The following is a 19,636-nucleotide window of genomic DNA, read 5'->3' as shown; positions in this document are numbered from 1 at the left end:
TTTTTAAATACGAAAAAGCACTTATATCGCCTTTTGACAGAGATGTTAAAGAAATCAGTATTTTTAGTATTGCAGTCAATGGAATGATAAGACTTTATGGATTGCTTGCAGTCTTTGAATTCTTTCGAAAGGCTCTTAAATTTTGTGCATTCTTAAAGTCTTTTCATTGCATTCAATATATTGAAGGCTTCTTACTCCTTTTACTAATTGAAGACTTTTGACTGCTTATGTAATGTTTTCGACTACTGTGTAGCCGCTGTTAAAAGTTATTCAACAGTTATTTTCAATCGCCATTTAAAGATTAAAATTATACCACAACTAAACCAAATTGTAATGGATTATCCATTTTGATTTTGCGGTTTCAAAAGTGCAGGGCTGTAATTCCACATCTGTCAAACTAAGTTGTTAAACCAATTTTATTTAGTTGAAAGTCTGACATTTACGCGTAAGAATTGTTAAAACCTACTAGGAAAATGGTGATTCTGAGACAGCCATACCGTGCTTTAAGAGGAGCTTTTGCATTACATATTCGTATAAGCAAGAAATTGGCAAAATTGTGAAGAAATTTGAACTGGTTTCAGAAGTTGTAAGGGTTGTGCATTATCGCTTCACTCGCACTGTTGCCGAAGACCCGACACCGAATGTTTCGATTCTACGTCGTTCTCAGGAATTAGGACTGTCGCAAGGGTGCTTGAACAACAGGCGGTGGATATGTTAATAAACAAAATTGTCATATTTGGAGTTCCAAGAATTCTCAGGTAATTGAACAGAAGCCATTGCATCCACAAAAAGTCACTGTTTGTTGCGCTCTTTGGTCCAGAGGTGTGATTGAACTTTACTTCTTTGAATTATATTGATACGATAACCAACTTTTTTTTATCTGCTATTAAACAAAGTGACTTGGAGAATGCCACACAACTCGAGCGAATATGGCTTGATTGCCATATTCGCTCGAGTTAATTAAGTATTTTTCGCATGTTTGAGTATGCCCATTCTTAGGTTTAATAGGTTTTCCACACCAAACCTGAAACCGAATTTTCGGCAAAGCGCTATCGAAAATCCTAAAAACCGCTCAAACTGAATATAAGTTCTGGTTCTTTTTTGGTCCACAATTCCAGCAGGTACTCTTTCTTTTCGCTACCCAAAGTTTTCTTTTCTTATTAACTTCCCATAGGAAGGTATTGTAATGGGTCCGATTTGTCAAATTGAAAATTTTGACATTTCAAGGTCCCTAGAGTCGAAATAAAAGATTTTCAGAAAGATGTCTGTGAGTGCGTGTGTACGTACGTTCGTACGTCCGTACTTGCGGGACACGCTAGAGACTTTAATTAATTTTTATGTACTCGTAATGTATTGTAAGGTGATACCAAACAAGTATATTTTTTATACAAATCCAATTAACGGTTTTTTTATAAATCAAAAAAAAAACTGGAAAGAAAATTTGTCACCTCCAAAAATTTTACGATTAAAAATGGTTTCATCCCCCAAATAATTTTGTGCAACGAAAAACAAAACGTTTTTAACATCTTGTAAAACTTTGAGATAAAACAAATTTACAGTTTTTTTTATAAGAAATAAAAACCTAAAAATTAGTTTCTGAAAGTTGGTAAAAATTGAATTTTGGCTCAACTATATTTAAAAAAAACTTGAGATCATGGCTTCAAACATGTTTTATAAGAGAGTCTTATAACAAATATTTTGTTATCAACATTCGGACAAATTTTTGAGAAAAATCGAATTGACTGTTTTTTTACAAAAAAAAACCTAAATAAAAATTAATAAAAGTTTATAAAAATTGATTTGCGACACAAATATCTTTTCAAAAATTTGAGATTATGGCTTCAACTCATTTTAAGTTATAAACAATATTGTTTTTAACATACGGAAAAATTTTGAGAAAAATCGAATGGACAGTTTTTTTTTTACAAAAAATTAATAAAAAATGATACGAATGGCTTTAAACTACTTTCATCTTTTAAAAAATATTGTTGTAAAATTTTGAGGAAAATCTAATCGACAGTTATTTTTTACAAAAAATAAAAAATAAAAAAAACAATACTAAAATTTTTTATATTTCACAGCAAATATTGTTTTCGATATTCAGTAGTTTTTTTTAATGAAAATTTAACAGTCCGTTTTTTCATTAAAAAAAAAAACAAAATCTACAAAAAATAGAACCCAAATTTGGTAAAAATTGATGTTCGGTTCTCGATATCTCTCAAATTAATTTCATTTATCCAATTTGTAATTGTTTATATATGTAAGAAATACAAACGTTTAAGAAATGCTACTAAAATTGTTAAAAATTGGTTTCGACAAAAAAATTCGATCCCAAAAATAGATTTTGAAGTAAAACTATTTCATTAAATTCAAAATGTTGTTGTTAATTTTGAAATTTTTAAGAATAATTCAACTGAAAACTTTTTTATTACAACACGAAAACCTACACACCCTTAAAGAAAGACAAATTGACAGACGGGATGGGAAATTATCAGTGTGGGGCGCATCCCAGCCTCTTTTTTTAGGTCTTGTGATTAAACCTCAGTACTGTGGCTTTGAAACTCAAAGTCAAAGTCAATTTTGCAGCCTTTTATTTAAAAATCTTCTGAAGCATTCAAATGAATTTTAATCAAAAGAATGCATTCCTTTCAAATGTCTTTTACATTGTTCACATTCCTAAAGTATTTTCAATGCATTCAATGTATTGAAGTCTTTTTGCTAATTGAAGACTTTTCACTGCTTATGAAAACATTTGGACTAACGGTTGAAAGTTATAGATTTTTAAAATTATTTTAAATATCCATTTAAAAATTAAAATTATCCCAAACCTAAACCAAATTGTATATAATTCTTTAAAACAAAAAAAAAACATAACAGTTTCTATTTACAAAAGTTATTTTGATTTGAGACAGTCTTTATTTAAGAAGAAGATTTTTGTTCAATATATATAATCCCTATCTTCAATACTCAGTTAAAATATTCATGGTATTTCATAAAAATTGTACGATTTCAAATGTCTTATACGGTTTTTAACAGAAAAAGTCAAAATGCGTTAAAACTGCAAGTAATTTTGTTTTGGTAACGAATCTGTTTAAAAAGTAATGTTATAAACAGGTATTTTTAAAATTTGAGCAGATTTCAAAAATCGAAGTTTGGATTCAAAAAAATGGAAAATTTTAAAGTGAAGTATTTCTTTTGACAGCAGCCGACAGCTATATTGTTTTCATTTAGTTGAGCGCTAAATACTTGGAAAGGTTTGTTTGTTTAGTTCATCTTTCAATTTTTACTAGTTTTCTTCAGGTTGTATATAAAAGCCTTTTCACACCGAACCCAAAACCGGGTTTTCATCAAAAAGTTTTCGAAAAGCCGAAAATCGTTCCTATCGAACATTTACACGTTTTCATTTGACATTTAAATTTCAAATTTTGTATTGATGAAAATATTTGTGGGTAAAAAGTTTTGTTCTTCTCAAATTATTTGTGAAATGTTAGTAAACAACATTTCAGAACGAGCCGCAGAACTTTCGATATCTACAATGAACTAGAGGGTCTGGAAATGCAAGATTCAAACTTTAGCCTTATGGAGTTACTTATCAGGTTGATTTTCAGGAAGACAAAGATTTATACGAGCTCCAAAACAACGAATGGGATCCCGTCATTGAGTGGTTAAACAAACGTTTCGATACGAACATACAAAAAACTCCCAGTATATCACCATTAATTTTATTTAAAACATTTTCTTCTTTTTTCATAACAAATTCTTCTTTCACAACAAAATCAATCTAAAATACTGAGCTTATGACTATTGCTTCTACTGGCCAAATGTCCTTTCAGAATCGCCATATATTGTTGCCGTCCAAGCAACTTATAGCGGGTTTTGTGAAGATTCTAAACGATTTCGTGTAGGTCATAATGGCCGGAGCAGAAAAGGTCAATTCCTAGTTCCAGATTCGTACCAAAATCACACTCATCCAGAACGATCGCTGAAGCTGTTATTTCTCCATGTCTATCTCTTTGGGTTCTTGGACTGAGGATCTTCTTAATGTTGGCATCGCTGTCCATCATGGCGCGATAGCCCACTGTTGTGGTCTTATTTACTGGAACAACGATTTCCACATTGTGGAATGTGTAGCCTCCGCCAGAGATTTTTTTTCATACTTATTCTCTTCCACAAATGAAATTATCGCCTTTCTATATTCCCCAAACCCTTTCAATTGAACGGAGTTACCGGAAAGTCTTTCTCCAGGTAGTAAGCGAAAGCATCGAACATATTTGTGGCGACGAGTTCGAAGACGCATCCCCTAGAAATGTTATTACAAACTATGAGCAAGTCTTCCTCGTTCTTGGGGCCGTCGAGCCAGTAGCCATAGTGAATTCTGGTTCCTCACTTAACAAAGAGCGTTTGAAACTCTAGAGGATCATAAAAGAACCGCCAGTGCCGCAAATATTCACTGGGCTTTTATTCTCGACGTTTTTTTTGATGCCACGTAGCTCCCCCAAAGTTTTCTTTTTTTTCTCTTCCATATTCTGTAAATAAAAAACAAAAATCAATAATTCTTATTTTGTAAGGAAATTGTGAAAATAATATTACTAACTACGACCAAATTTATTTCAAAATGAAATATTTGTTTTGAAAGCAGCCATCAGCTGTTTTGTTTACATTAATTAAAGCGCTGAATGTTTCGAAAGGTTTGTTTGTTTAGTTCAACTTTTAATTGCTACTAGTTTTCGAGAGGTTTTATATAAAACTTGTGGCTTACGAAACGTGTTGGTTTACCAAAAATGTATGGGAAAACTTGAATTTTCGATCTAGCTTTTCGGCCAAAACCGATAATTTCGCGAAACCCGTCTTTTCGGTTTGGTGTGAAAAGCCTATAAAACTAGGAAAATATTATGTCTTGCGAACAATGTATGGGTAAACTTGAGTTTAAAACCGGGTTTTTGATTGTGGTGCGAAAAGCCTTAAGTTCTACTTATGAAGTTCTTTTGAGATTTTGGTATTTAGCTACATTTTTTGCTAAAACTTTAAAAAAATTAAATCAGAATTGTTTTAGAAAATAGAATCATAATGAATCCAATACCCAAGGAACGTCTTTTGAGAATTCTCCCCGACAGTCAAATCAGTCATGAATGATGACATGTGTTATTACAATAAAATTTGCTGAGATTTTAAACGAATCTAGTAAAAATAGTTGATTGATCAATTAGAAGATTTTTTTTGCTGCCCAAAGAAATGTAATGTTGTCCTAATACACAACGGCAACACTTACAATAAAGAAGCATCACTTTCAATTATTTTTTAAACTAGAAGCTCTTAAGTCATCTATTATTAATTTGTATCTTTCGGGTTTTTAACGAATTTGAATTGATTTCAAAAGCGGTTAAAACAAAAAACCCAGGTTATAAATAAATAAATTAGGTGGCAAAACAGACCATAAAGAACCAGGGTCTAGTGACTTACAACTCTAAACCATTCCTGATGGAAGGGACCTACAGTTCATATGCTGTATCCAAACGGCTTATTTGAGGCAGTACCCGTGAAAAAATTCAGTGTATCACAGGCAGGGATTGAACCCAAGACCCCTTGCATGACAGTCCAACGCACTAACCATCACGCTACGGGTACTATCAAATAACCCAGGTTAAAACCAATAATAACAGAATATTTTCTGGCTTAAAAAAAATTAATTTTTAGTGTTGTCCTTATTTTTAAACCTTGTTATTAACTTCCCATAGGAAGTTATTGTAATGGGTCCGATTTGTCAAATTGAAAATTTTGACATTTCTCGACGTTTCAAGGTCCCTAGAGTCGAAATAAAAGATTTTTAGAAAGATGTCTGTGCGTGCGTGTGTACGTACGTTCGTACATCCGTACGTCCGTATGTTCGCGACGTTTTTTTCGTCGTCCATAGCTCAAGAACCAGAAGAGATATCGACTTCAAATAAATTTTGTTATACAGATAATAAGGCAGAAAGATGCAGAAAGGGCTCTCAAGAAAATTGCGTGGGTGGTTTTTTCACCATAGCAGTTTGAAAAAAGGGTGAACATTTTGGTTAACCCTAAATATCTTACGAACCAAAAACGCTAGAGACTTGAATTAAATTTTATATAATATATTGTAACGTGATACCTAACAGGTATATTTTTTGAAAAAAATCAATATAACGGTTTTTTTTATAAATCAATAAAACTGAAAAAAAAAAATTTGTCACCTCCAAAATTTTACCACTGAAATATGATTTCATCTCTAAAACAATTGTGTGCAACGAAGAATAATGTTTTTGACATCTGATACAATTTTGAGAAAAATTGAATTGACAGTTTTTATTTCAAAAAATAAAAACCTAAAAAAAATGTATAAAATTTCGTAAAAATTGATTTTCGACTCAAATATCTTTTTAAAACTTTGAGATTTTGACTTAAATTTACTTTTATCTTTCAAAAAATCTTGTTTGACAGTTTTTGTACAAAAATTTAAAAACCGAAAAAAATATTAACAAAAGTTCGTAAAAAATGATTTTCGACTCAAATATCATTTCAAAACTTTGAGATAAAAGGTTCTTACTAATTTTTTCTTATAAAAAATGTTGTTTTCAACATAGGGACAAATTTTGAGAAAAATCGAATTGACAGTTTTTTTTACAAAAAATAAAAATCTAAACAAAATTTATAAAAGTTGGTAAAAATTGATTTTCGACTCAAATATCTCTTAAAAATTTAAAAAATTGGCTTCAAACTAATTTTATCTTATTACAAATATTGTTTTCAACATTTGGTAAAATTTTTAAAAAAATCGAATTGACAGTTTTTTACAAAAAATAAAACTCTAAAAAAAACAATACTAAAACTTGGTAAAAATTTACTTTCGGCTCAAATAGCTTTTCAAAAATTAAAAATATTGGCTTCAAACTTATTTTATTTCACAAAAAATATTGTTTTCAATATTCAGGAATTAAAAAATAAAATCTACAAAAAATAGTGCGCAATTTTGGTAAAAAATACATATAGACAAACTTTTAAGCAAGACAAATCGACAGAGGGGATGGGAAGTTATCAGTGTGGGTCGCATCCCACACTCTTTTTTTTAAGAAAACTGTCCCTACCTTCTACACTGGTCGAAAAAGACCCTCTCTAAACAAGAAAAAGCAGCTTTACAAAAACATAGTTATCGTACTTTCTACACAAACCGGGTAAAGTTTGAATCATAAAATATGTCCTAACATTAAAAACAAACAAACCTTTTTAAAAATGATTGTTGTTGTAAAAAAAAACCATGAAGAAAATTTCTTCTACTCACATTACATTTAAACTCGTAAATGCCCTTAAAATATCGTTTAAAGAAATCATTACTATTGTTTTAAAACTATTATTTCTAACTATTAAAATACATTGCATATAAATGTACAAATGTGTATTACACTAACGACCATGAACTCAATATTTATCCTAGAAATTTAATTGGTAACTTTAAAACCATACCCATCATGACAAATGTTCGTGTTTCTTTTATTTTTACACACTAAGTGATAAATATGTCATCTTTGAAATAATGAAAGCACTTCAAGATATTATAACTGCTCTATGAGTTGAGTAGGTATAACTCTTAATGTCATATTATTTGGGTTTTTCGGTCCATTAATGTTGTGTAAAGGTTTTTGAGTTTTGAGGAGTGCTTTATCTGATGAAGAAGGTAATAATCATTAAGTGAGTGTTTTTGTACTTGAATTTGTATTAAATGTTTATAAACATAAATACTTGGAGTCAAACAAAAGAAATAAAATATATGTATGTTGATTTTTAATAGTACACTGTGTTTTTTAAGAGCCGGAGAACTTTTACCAACATAAAAGAGAAATATTATTAAAATTAAAAAGGTTTTGTATTATCCGGAAGATAACTTCGTGGTATTTTATAGTGGCTACAAGTTACAAAAGTCATTTTGATCAGTCCACTACTTTTTCCAATTATCTGCCTATATACTATAACTCTCACCAAACAATCAATTTTAATGGTTGACTTGGTGATTCATTATAGCTTACAACGATATAAGCAAATTAATTTTACAATCTAAAAATGTTGACGACACTCCTTAAGCAGACGATCTTAACATTTTTTTTTAAATACAAAGATAACTCCCTCACAAAAAATATCTCAATGATAAACTTAAACGTATTAATTCTTGGTGCTTCCAATCCAACGCTAAATTTTCTTTGAACAAAAGCAAACTCTTCCGAACTTGGAATTGCATTTGATTGTTAATTAAACTTTCAGAAAATTTGTTTACCATTAATTATGAATTTGGCTACCTGGCTTAACATAATAAGATATTTAGCTTCTAAAAATAGTTTAACGTTCATTGATCAACGTTACAAAAGCTCTAATAATGTCGAAATTTTTTTTTTATGGAGAATGTGCAAAATCTTAATTCACACTATCACGCCGCAATAAGAATCAGCTTCAAAGCTTTCAAACCAGAAGTTTCTAGTCGATCGAGGAAAGAAAAGAACTCCTAACATCAACACTTGTAGAATTCGCTCGACATGCCCTGGCCATCTTAAGCGTTGAAAACGCAGTTTTTTGACCAGTGGAAAGTCGCTGTACAGCTCGTATAACTGCTGATTAAATCTTCTCCACCGGATGTTACTTTGCCTGTCGACACAAACCGGACCAAAGATCGTACCCAGAACCTTCCTCTCGAAGATGCCAAAAGATCCTTCATCCTCCTAGGAGAGGGTCCATGCTTCTGCAAGACTGGGATGATTAAAGTTTAAAACAGTGTCTCTTAGGTACTTCGCGATAGGGACTTATTCCTAAACTGCTAACTTAGGCCAAAGAAACAGCAATTAGCAAGTTAAATTCTACGTTTGATCTCTGCGCTGATGTCATTTGCAGAATTAACAGTAGTGCCCAGATAAACAAATTCGTTTACCACCTCGAAGTTGTACCTGTCAATTGTCACATTCGACTCTATTTGACGACAGTAAATACCTCTTTTTGTTCTCGTTAATGCCAAGACCGATTTTCTTCGCCTCAGACTCGACAATAGAGAAATCACCCGCCACTGCTCGTTTGGTTCTTCCCATAATGTCGATGTCATCTGCATATCTGCATATCCAAGATAGATAGAAGTGTGGATTTTTGAAAGATGGTGCCACTTGAACTGTCGTTGGTGTTGCAGCAGCTACATGACCACATCGCCTTGTCAAAATCCTCTGGTGGTTTCAAAGGTTTCGACCGAGTCTCTCCCAATTTTGATGCAGCAACGAGCATTTTCCAGCGTCATCCTGATAAGTCGTATCAGTTTGGTAGGCATACCAAAACACAATACGGGACGGTATAGTTCGTTCCTGTCTACACTGCCATAAGCTCCTTTAAAATCGGTGAAAAGTTGGTGTGTTTCGACGTTATGTTCTTGGGTCTTTTCCAGAATTTAGCGTAGAGTGGAAAATTGGTCGATGGTAGATTGTCTAGACCCTTAGCCACACTGGTAAGTGCCAATTACTTCGTCAGTAAATGGCTTCAGACGTTCACATAATGCTCTAGACAAGATCTTGTATGCGATGTTTAAAAGGCTATAGCGACTGTAGTTGGCGCAGAGAAGGCGATTACCTTTTTTTATGGACCGGGAAGATAGTGCTTAAGTTCCACTCGTCGGTCGACTTTGCTTCCGACCAAATTTTAGTAACTAGCTGGTGCATGCTCCTTACCAGATCTGCTCCAGCGTACTTAAAAAGCTCCGCCTGCAGACCGTCATCACCGGCCGCTTTGTTCGACTTCAGCCTGGTGATGGCTAGTTTGATCTCACTCTGGTCGTGCGGTTAAAACTCTAGATCGTCAACTAAATGGGTTTGACGTGGCTGCTTGCTGGAATCGTTGACTTCATCACCATTAAGCAGCTGGTTGAAATGATCTCTCTAGATTTTTAGCATTGACTGCGTCTTGACTACGATACTCCCCTCCTAATCTTTGCAGGCTCCAGGGAGGGTAGTTGACTCTTCTATTAAAGCTCCGCACCTGTTTCCTAGTAAAACTTCCTGTTAATACAAAGATCTTGCTCGATACGTATTATACCTTCAGCATTTTCACAAGTAACTGAATCCTTTCATCGGGAACAATTGGACGCTTCTCTTTACTAATGGCCACAAATGTGAAGAGGGTACTTCCTTCACAATTGTTGACTCAAACAACAACATCCTTTCATCAGTCAAACTACCTCCATTTTTCTCCATCTTCACAATCGAAGCCTTAGTGATTTTGAAAGCCACGCAAATTGCTTCAAAATCTTAAAAGAACAGCAATTTTCACAGCGCAAGAGCTCATGAACAAAAAAAACGCCAGAAGACAACTATTGGCAGTCTTCGCGAAGCGATTAGTGCGATACAGGGAGCGTAGAGATAGAAAACTTCAGAACAAAATGTTCAGCAGAAATGAGAAAGGTTTCTATAGACGACTGAATAAAAAGAATAACGCACCCACCACCCCACCAACAATGGGTGACATGAGGAACTACTGGACGGGCATACGGACTGCTCCGAAGCCATGTGAAGAAAGAACGTCTTGGATCCAGGAAGAAGAGTCTGATACGGAACACATCATACCAATGCAACCTACTAAAATAACAGCCAAAAATGTTAACGAATCCATTAAGGACGCACACATTTGGAAGGCTACAGGACAAAATCCACAACATCTGGCTAAAAAAGCTTTCGATCTTCCCCAGCCTTCTAGCGAGATGTTTCACAGCAATAATGGAAAACTTGCACGCAACACCATCGTTTATGATGACGGGCAGCACATTTATTGCCTGAAACACCAAACGCCAGCGATCCATCTTGCTACCGCCCCATTGCGTGTTTGTCAGTAGTCTACAAGCTCGTCACAACAATTATAATAAACCGGGTTTATATGCACTGTTACGAAAACAACATGATGTCAATGGAACAAAAGGAGTGCAAAAGGGACTCACAAGGCTGCAAAGAACATGTAACGATTGACTGATTGTTCACCAAGCAATCGCTAATAGGCGGAATTTAAGTATGGCGTACATAAGATATAAGAACGTTTTTGAATCTATACCACATTAAGTACCTACTTTTAGTCTTAAAATTATAGATAACCAAATAATTAAGTATATGGCATATGCAATAACAAAATAGAACATAAAGCTGTGCATAAGACCTAAGCCAACCAATTTTCATCAAGAACGGAATATTTCAAGGCGACGCCTTCAGACCTTTTTGGCACTGCTTAGGTTTGAACGTTCTGATCAAGCAGCTGGGGAAACTAGTAAGCAAACTTCGGTACGATATCAAATCGGAGCAAGGAAGCAAATACCTAAATCACCAGATGTACATAAACGATATTAATCTGTACACATCGAGTACTGACAAACTGCATCATATGCTCAAGATAGTCCATGAGTTCAGTGCCAGCATCAGTATGACATTTGGACTTGACAAATGTAAGATAGCTCACCTTGTCCGCGGAGAAAAAAGCAATGTCGATGAAGGGTGTCCGCTAAGTGAAAATGAACACCTGAGCGACGGAGACAATTACAAGAATTTAGGATTCCTACAACTAAAAGGCTTCTCAAGTAATCAGAGATTGGAAAGAATCTGAAAATCGAAACTTAATGCAGGAAATAAGTGCAAAGCAACAAACACCTGGGCGGGGCCCATATACAACTACTCATTCGGGGTGATTAAGTAGACCGAGACTGACATCGACAATAGTGCAAGATCCATCAGAACGACGCTAATGAAACACCAATCGTATCACCTTAGAAGCTCGATAGAGAGAATCGTTCTCCCTCGCGGAGAAGGACGACGAGGAATCACGGATCTAGCTGACCTTCATCATAGGCAAATCTGTAATCGAAGATCGTACTTCCGAGACCAACAGGACTGTGCAATAATAAAGACCATAGTTGAGGCAGATAAGAAATACACGCCACTCAACCTATCATTCACCGAATTCGAAAAGATCGACATTTAACCAGAAATGAGCTTTGTCAATAAACACCTTGAAATGGACGACACGATGAAGTGATTTGTTTTTTCAATGTAAATTTTCACAATTTGGAAGCGTTGTTTTGTTGTTTAAATGTTTAAATCTTTCTGAACATTTCAACAACACAATTTGACATTCTCGTCTCTGAAACCATAGACTACAGCCTCCGAAACTTCTCAAGCAACTAAAAAACACCCTAGACATAATTTTTCAGTAATTATTGACTTTCAATACAATTTGGTGAATTTACCGTTAGATTTCAATTCAATTATGTCAAAGTGACTGTTAGAAGTTAAAAATTAAATCCCAAATTGTATACTCTGGCTTAAAAAAAGCAATCGCCTAAGAGTGGTCTGGTGAACGCTCAGTTTTATAGTCAACCTAACCTTTCTAAATAAAATCTATGTCATACTCATTTGATAAAAATCATGCACTTATAATAATAAGTTTCTCACACATGGACCATTATTTATTACTCCACATAGACACACGAGTCAAGAAACAATAGTTGTTCTCATAAAAATAACCTCTTTTTCATGCTCAAGACTTCTTTGAATTATAACCTCCAAGAAACTATCTGAACGAGAACCAATTGCTTAAGGTTTATTTAGATCATAAAAATATACAGCACATAGTTAGGCCATTACTCTTATAATTGCATTCTAACCATGATGGTGATAGGTTTTTTATTTTCAATGCAATTTATTGCCACACCAAGACCCAAACAAGTTTGTCATTCTAAACCGATTTAATCGTTTTGGTCAAAAATTGGTTGCTTGACTAAACTCAAGCAATTTAATGGTTGATACTTTATTTTCATTAAAAATTTATTGATGGAGAAAAACATGCCCCAAATGCAGGCATTCATTTGTAAATAATTATTGTTTTATGTTTAGTAAATAAAAACAACGCAATTCATAAATTGTGTTTAATTATAATGCACAAATAATTTTGATCTCCAAAATATCTTATCATATAAAAGCAATCATACGCCACCGCGCCCCGTCAAACCACACGAGCTCTCATGATAATTCCCAATTTGGACCCTTTGCCGCTCGTGCGTCGTAGATGCCTGTTCGCATTTTATATTTGATTTGATTTTGGAGGTTATCTTTTGTTTTTCACTGCCCAAACATCAATGTTAAGTCTTCCGCGTAATTAAAATCGACAAAAATAATATGAGTACCATCAAACTAAAACTCCGATCATAATGTCGCAATTCTGTTTGGGTCTAATTACTATTTATATAAATTGTTTTTAAACATTTTTGTGATGGTCGATGGATATTCATGTCATTCTCTCGAAAACATTTAACATTGGCGGCGGTGACGGCGGAATATATTTATATATTATTTTGTATTCATATTGGCAAATTTGAATTCGCGTGTTTCCCCATATTAAAGTTTTATTACTTCGCAATGAATATTAGGTACATTCAAAATACATATTTGGAATCATAAAATAATATTTAATTTCATAACTTTAGATTATACTTTAAAACTTTTAGAATAAAATAATTAATTGTTCTTTTTTTATTTTAGAATGACGCCGCTTAGTAGCGCTGGATTGTTGCTCCTACTTTGTGTCGGCGGAACATTCACTGCAGATATTTTCATGGCGACGATGGGTGGAACAAAATCACATAAAATTCCTTTTTGGGAGCTGGCCAAGGGACTTATTTCTAGGTAAGTTCTCATGTAAAAACAGTTTGAAAGAATGGTTCAGCAGAAATGTTATGTTTTTATCTCAAATCTAAGACTTTAGAGTTGTCATTTTTACTAATGTCTATTAAAAAAAATGTGCTTTGTACTATTATAATTATAATTTCCACAATTCAGAACCAGATATTTACCCCAGTTCACCCTATTTGGAAAAATATCTACACGAAAGTCAATAATAAAAAACTAACACAATTTTGTTTCATAAAAACTTAACTTTTAGATGCAAGAACTCAAAAACCATTCAATCATACATTTGTATGTATATTTTGTTGGAAACCTTATACCCCCTAGATTTTCAAAATATTTTTTAAATTTATAAAGGACCGCCTTTTTTCACCTATTTTACTTGTGAAATAAACGAACTACATATATGGCAAGTATTGTATTTGGAATACGAGATATTAATCAAACATGACATTACGATAGTAGAAAAGTCGAAAATAGAAGGTCCCCCGTTTCCGTGCGGCTGTATGTCAGTTTGTATGTCCTCGCACCTGTAGAACCCAAGCCATTGGGTCGGTTGAGTTCAAACTTGAAAATTAAGATTTTTAACTGATAAGCTTTAGTCGTTTTTTAAATTTGTTTAAAGTTCAAAAATACTGTTTCGTTTTCCAAAACCAAAAATTCGAATTTTCTCAGTAGATTCTTATGAAATTTTCTTTAAATTTGTTTTTATAAAATATACATAAGACACAAATGTATGCTCCAGAGCCGATAAGTAGTTTTTTTAATTCTTAGAAACTAATGAACCAATTTAAATAACTTTTTAAAAGTTTTTTTTTCCAAAAAAATCTTATATTATCTAAATAATTATTTAAAAGGTCCAATTTTATTTAAAAAAAAGAGGCTGGGATGCGACCCACACTGATAACTTCCCATCCCGTCTGTCGATTTGTCTTGCTTAAAAGTTTGTCTATATGTACTAGTATCAATTTTACCAAATTTGTGTACTATTTTTTATAGATTTTATTTTTTATGAAAAAACGGACTGTTCGATTTTTATATAAAAATCATTGAATATCGAAAACAATATTTTCTGTGAAATAAAATAAGTTTGAAGCCAATATTTTTAGTTTTCGAAAAGCTATTTGAGTCGAAAGTAAGTTTTTACCAAGTTTTAGTATTGTTTTTTTTAGATTTTTATTTTTTGTAAAAACCGTCAATTCGATTTTCTTCGAAATTCTATCGAACGTTGAAAACAATATTTTCTACAAGACAAAATTAGTTTGAAGCCAATATTTTAAAGTTTTGAAAAGATATTTGAGTCGAAAATCAATTTTTACCAACTTTTGTTAAATTTTTTTTAGGTATTTAATTTTTTGTACAAAAACTATCAATTCGATTTTTTTCAAAATTTTAATAAATGTTAACAACAACATTTTTTTGAAAGATAAAAGTAGTTAAAAGCCAATATCTACAATTTTTGAAAAGATATTTGAGTCGAAAATCAATTTTTACCAACTTTTATAAATTTTTTTTTTAAGGTTTATATTTTTTGTAAAAAAAAACTGTCAATTCGATTTTTCTCAACATCTTTCAGAATGCTTAAAACAATATTTCCTATAAGATAAAATAAGTTTGAAGTCTAACTTTCAAGTTTTTGAAAAGATATTTGAATCCATATTCAATTTTTACCAACTTTTGTTAATTTTTGTTCTGTTTTTAATTTTTTATAAAAAAACTGTCAATTCGATTTTGTTCAAAATTTTATTGAATGTTGACAACAATATTTTTTGAAAGATAAAAGTAAATTAAAGCCAATATCTCAAAGTTTTGAAAAGATATTTAAGTCGAAAATCAATTTTTACCAACTTTTATTAATTTTTTTTTAGGTTTTTATTTTTTGTATAAAAACTGTCAATTCGATTTTTCTCAAAATTTTACTGAATGTTGAAAACAATATTTCTTATAAGATAAAATAAGCTTAAAGCCTAAATTTCAAGTTTTTGAAAACATATTTGAATCGATATTTAATTTTTACGAACTTTGAGTAATGTTTTTTTAGATTTTTATTTTTTATAAAAAAAACTGTCAATTCGTTTTTTTCAAAATTTTATCAGATTTCAAAAACATTATTCTCCGTTGCTCAAAATTATTTTGGAGATGAAATCATATGTTAGTCGTTAAATTTAGGAGGTGACAAATTTTTTTTTCAGTTTTTTTTGATTTAGAAAAAAACCGTTATATTGATTTTTTTTCAAAATATATATTTCATTGAGATCACGTTACAGTTTATTATATAAAATTTAATTCAAGTCTCTAGCGTTTTTGGTTCGTAAGATATTTAGGGTTAACCAAAATGTTCACCTTTTTTTAAACTGCTATGGTAAAAAAAAACACCCACGCAATTATCTTGAGAGCCCTTTCTGCATCTTTCTGCCTTATTATCTGTATAACAAAATTTATTTGAAGTCGATATCTCTTCTGGTTCTTGAGCTATGGACGACGAAAAAAACGTCGCGAACGTACGGACGTACGAACGTACGTACACACGCACGCACAGACATCTTTCTAAAAATCTTTTATTTCGACTGTAGGGACCTTGAAACGTCGAGAAATGTCAATATTTTCAATTTGACAAATCGGACCCATTACAATAACTTCCTATGGGAAGTTAAAAACTTTAAATCTTTTTTTTTTCAAAAATTCAATAACTCAAAACTTGTCAAAATTTTAAACGAAAGTCAAGTGTAAAACGATATTTATAAGCACTCAATAAATACTAACGTAAAATATTTCTAAAGAAAAAATGCATCCTTTGCATAGGATAGACTCTTTTAACACAATTTTACACTATACAACGTTTTGTACAACCAACCCCTAAAAAAAAGTTTTTGACCAAATACACTTCATAAAAAATTAAAGATCTAGCTGTCATTTTAGTTTGCCTATAAAATGAAACGTCAATTTTCAAGCATAAGTGACATATCTAATCTAATACATTTTTTTTCTTATAAATCATGACAGTGTTCATAAAGTATGAAAATGACAAAATTTTTTTTACGGCGAAAATTTGTCGTTTCCGTCACAAAGAAAATAGAACTGTTTAATTTTCATATATAAAATGTGCAATAATAACGTAAAAGTGTGGCATCTTCGGTGTTGGCAGTTGAAAAACTTACTGATCACTTCAAAGTTTTTCTGAACCCGTTATCGGTTTACCAAAAGTTTGAATATGCTCTGCCTTTAGTGAAAGATACTTTGAAATCAATGAATAATGATAAGTCTTCGAATTTTACAAAAACGAATCAGAAATTTTTTTGGTTCATATTAATTTATTCTTTAACAGGCTTCTTGAGGAAGAATCTATTCCAAAATCTTATTTTAAATTATGGATATGCGCAATATTTAAAAAAGTGATCCCCAGCGCCCAGACAACTACAAGGGCATATCGATTTTACCGTGCCTTCGGAAAATATTCACCCATCTTCTATACCATAAGTTGACGAAATGGGTTGAAGATAAACAAGTACTTAGTATTTTCCAAGCCATTTTTCGATCGGGTCTATTAACAGTTGATCATATATTTGCACTCACTACTATAGTCAATATGTTTTTAGAGAACAAAAAAAAAACTTTACGTTTTTTTGTCGATTTAAAAACGGCCTTGGATTTTTGAAAATTTCTACCCTAGGCTTATCAAAAAAATTTCTCAACTTATATAAGCTTCTTATAACCGATACCTCTGCTGCTTTATGGAATGGAAGTAGAATGCCTAATTTCTTCAATACAAGTGCTGGTGTTCCACAAGGTTGTGGATTAAGTCCTTTTATGTTTGCACTATATTGATGACGTATCGAAAGATTTGTTAAGGTTGGTGAAACATTAATAAAAATGATGATGATTCAGATAATCCCATAGCTTTGCAGTTACAAATAAACAAGCTCAAGCGTTTTTGTGATTTATGGGATTTAAGTATAAATGTTGCAGAGTCAAAAATCATGGTTATTGAAAATACTCATCGAAGAACAACTTCCCAAGAAAAATGGTTTTTGGAACGTGAACTAATAGAAATAGTAAATCAGTTCAAATACCTAGGTTTCTTGATAACTCATAACCTTAATTTTCGTACACATGTAAAAGAAAAATGCACTGTAGCCAAAAAGGGAATAAATCTTATGCAAGAAGTCTGTGGATGAAACTGCTAAATTTAGAGTGTTTAATGCAACCATTAAAACATGCCTGTTGTATGAAAATCAAGTGCTTGGCTATCGAAACTTAGAAGAGTTTGAATTAATTCAACGCTTATTTTTCAAGCGCATCTTTATACTGGGTAACTCAACACCTATGCACGTATCTAAAAAAAAATCTAAAATCAAATGCTGAATTCATAATAAAAGTTATGAAAAGGCCTGACTCAAATCTTCAAAAACAGATATTAAAATATGCACTTCGACCTTAAATATCGCCTTTCAAAGAATGGAATGATTAAGCTTTTAGACACAGTATAGACGTCGACCTCAATAATACAGCCCATACTAACTGGCAGGACTTATACAGCTGTATAGATAAATTAGATGATTTCCTGTATGTTCAATGTCTGAATAGAGCGCAAACATCGAGAACCAGGCTTATATATAAAGAATTAAACCACACACTTTTTATCGAAATTATTTTAACGAAAAACTCTCTCTTAATCAAATGAGTGTTATCTTTAAAGCAAGGACTGAAATGCTTTGTTAAAATTATAGACCTCATAGAACTGACCTTTTCCCGATATGTAGTTTGTGCAACCGCAATGAAACCGAAAACGTGTATCATTTTCTAGCTGCGTGCCCTATCTTACAAGAAATCCGCAGGCTTTACTTCTCAAGAAGTTTTCTTACACTTGGAGATACAAAGGATATTTTAAATGTATGCTCAGGTTGGAACATTCTTTGTCTCTATGTTAATCATGCCTTAGATTACCGTAACAGTTTCATCGATTGAATTCTAAACTAATTTAAATAAATGTAAATCTGTTTTTCTGTTAAAACATGTCCTTCATTTTTTTATTTTTTTTATTCATTTAAAATGTATTATATCTGATATAATAATTTAATACTAATATATATTCTTAAATGTTATATTATTTTTGTATATGTATTTTTAACTTTAACCTTTTCTTTCTATTTTACTAAAAACTGAAAATAAGTCAAATAGGCAGACGACAAAATCTTTGTCAAGCTTTACAATTCTTATATCACCAATTGTAAACAATTATTGAGAAATAAAGAAAATATAAAATAATAATCATAATAACTAATGGGGTTTTCCATGGGAGAATAAATCAATTTTTTATTACCTAGATCTGTCGAAACACAAACTTTCCTTGTGTTTTTTCAATCCATGGGGCAAAATAAATCTGCAGATCTGGATTTCGGCAGATTTACCCTTCTTTGCACCAATACTGAAATTTGACAGCTCTTTCGAACTCGTTAACAAATACATGAAATTACACAAAAATAATATCAAAAATCAATTTTTAAAGGAAAAACAAATGTACCCATGGAAAACCTTAGAATGATAATAACAATGAATTTTTCATGCTTAATTGTAGACATATTTTAGAAGTGGTTTTTTCTTAAGACAATGATAACAAAATTATATTTCAAATTTAAAGATCGAAGTGAAGTTTAAAAAACTTGAAGCCGGGGAAACGCCCTTATTGAAAATTAATTCAATTGTCAAAAGAAAACCATATCGCCCGTTATATTGTTGTTGCTGTGTACAAAACATTAGCGCACAAAGTAGTAATTGTTGTTGAATTGGTCATATTTTGAAAATTACAAATTCCGCTTACGAACGAAAGATCGGATCTTGGTTTGGAGTATCTTTGCGGAATTTAAAATTTGAGTAGTAGTGTCTTTGATTAGGCCTAACAAACAAACAAAGATGTCGCCTTAATTTATTAAACATTTGGGATT

At 32.0% G+C, this 19,636-nt stretch overlaps 1 protein-coding gene across 2 annotated transcripts in view; it reads left to right on the top strand.

Annotated features, from left to right (window-relative positions):
- LOC129951904 (UDP-glucosyltransferase 2) overlaps positions 1-19,636 on the top strand; it is a 74,775-nt gene that overhangs the window by 31,638 nt on the left and 23,501 nt on the right. Inside the window, exons 1-2 of one of the 2 annotated variants that reach the window (XM_056064261.1) lie at positions 13,325-13,438; positions 13,551-13,694. In XM_056064261.1, the coding sequence (XP_055920236.1) occupies positions 13,428-13,438; positions 13,551-13,694 (155 nt within the window). In that variant the 5' untranslated portion in view covers positions 13,325-13,427. Of the gene's footprint in view, positions 1-13,324; positions 13,439-13,550; positions 13,695-19,636 lie in introns of those variants that run through there. The other variant, XM_056064262.1, reaches the window with a different exon arrangement.

This window comes from Eupeodes corollae, chromosome 3 (genome assembly GCF_945859685.1).
Source record: "Eupeodes corollae chromosome 3, idEupCoro1.1, whole genome shotgun sequence".
In the NCBI taxonomy this organism is placed as follows: domain Eukaryota; kingdom Metazoa; phylum Arthropoda; class Insecta; order Diptera; family Syrphidae; genus Eupeodes; species Eupeodes corollae.
The sequence above is the reverse complement of the archived record's forward strand: the minus strand, read 5'-3'. Positions and strand labels throughout refer to the sequence as shown.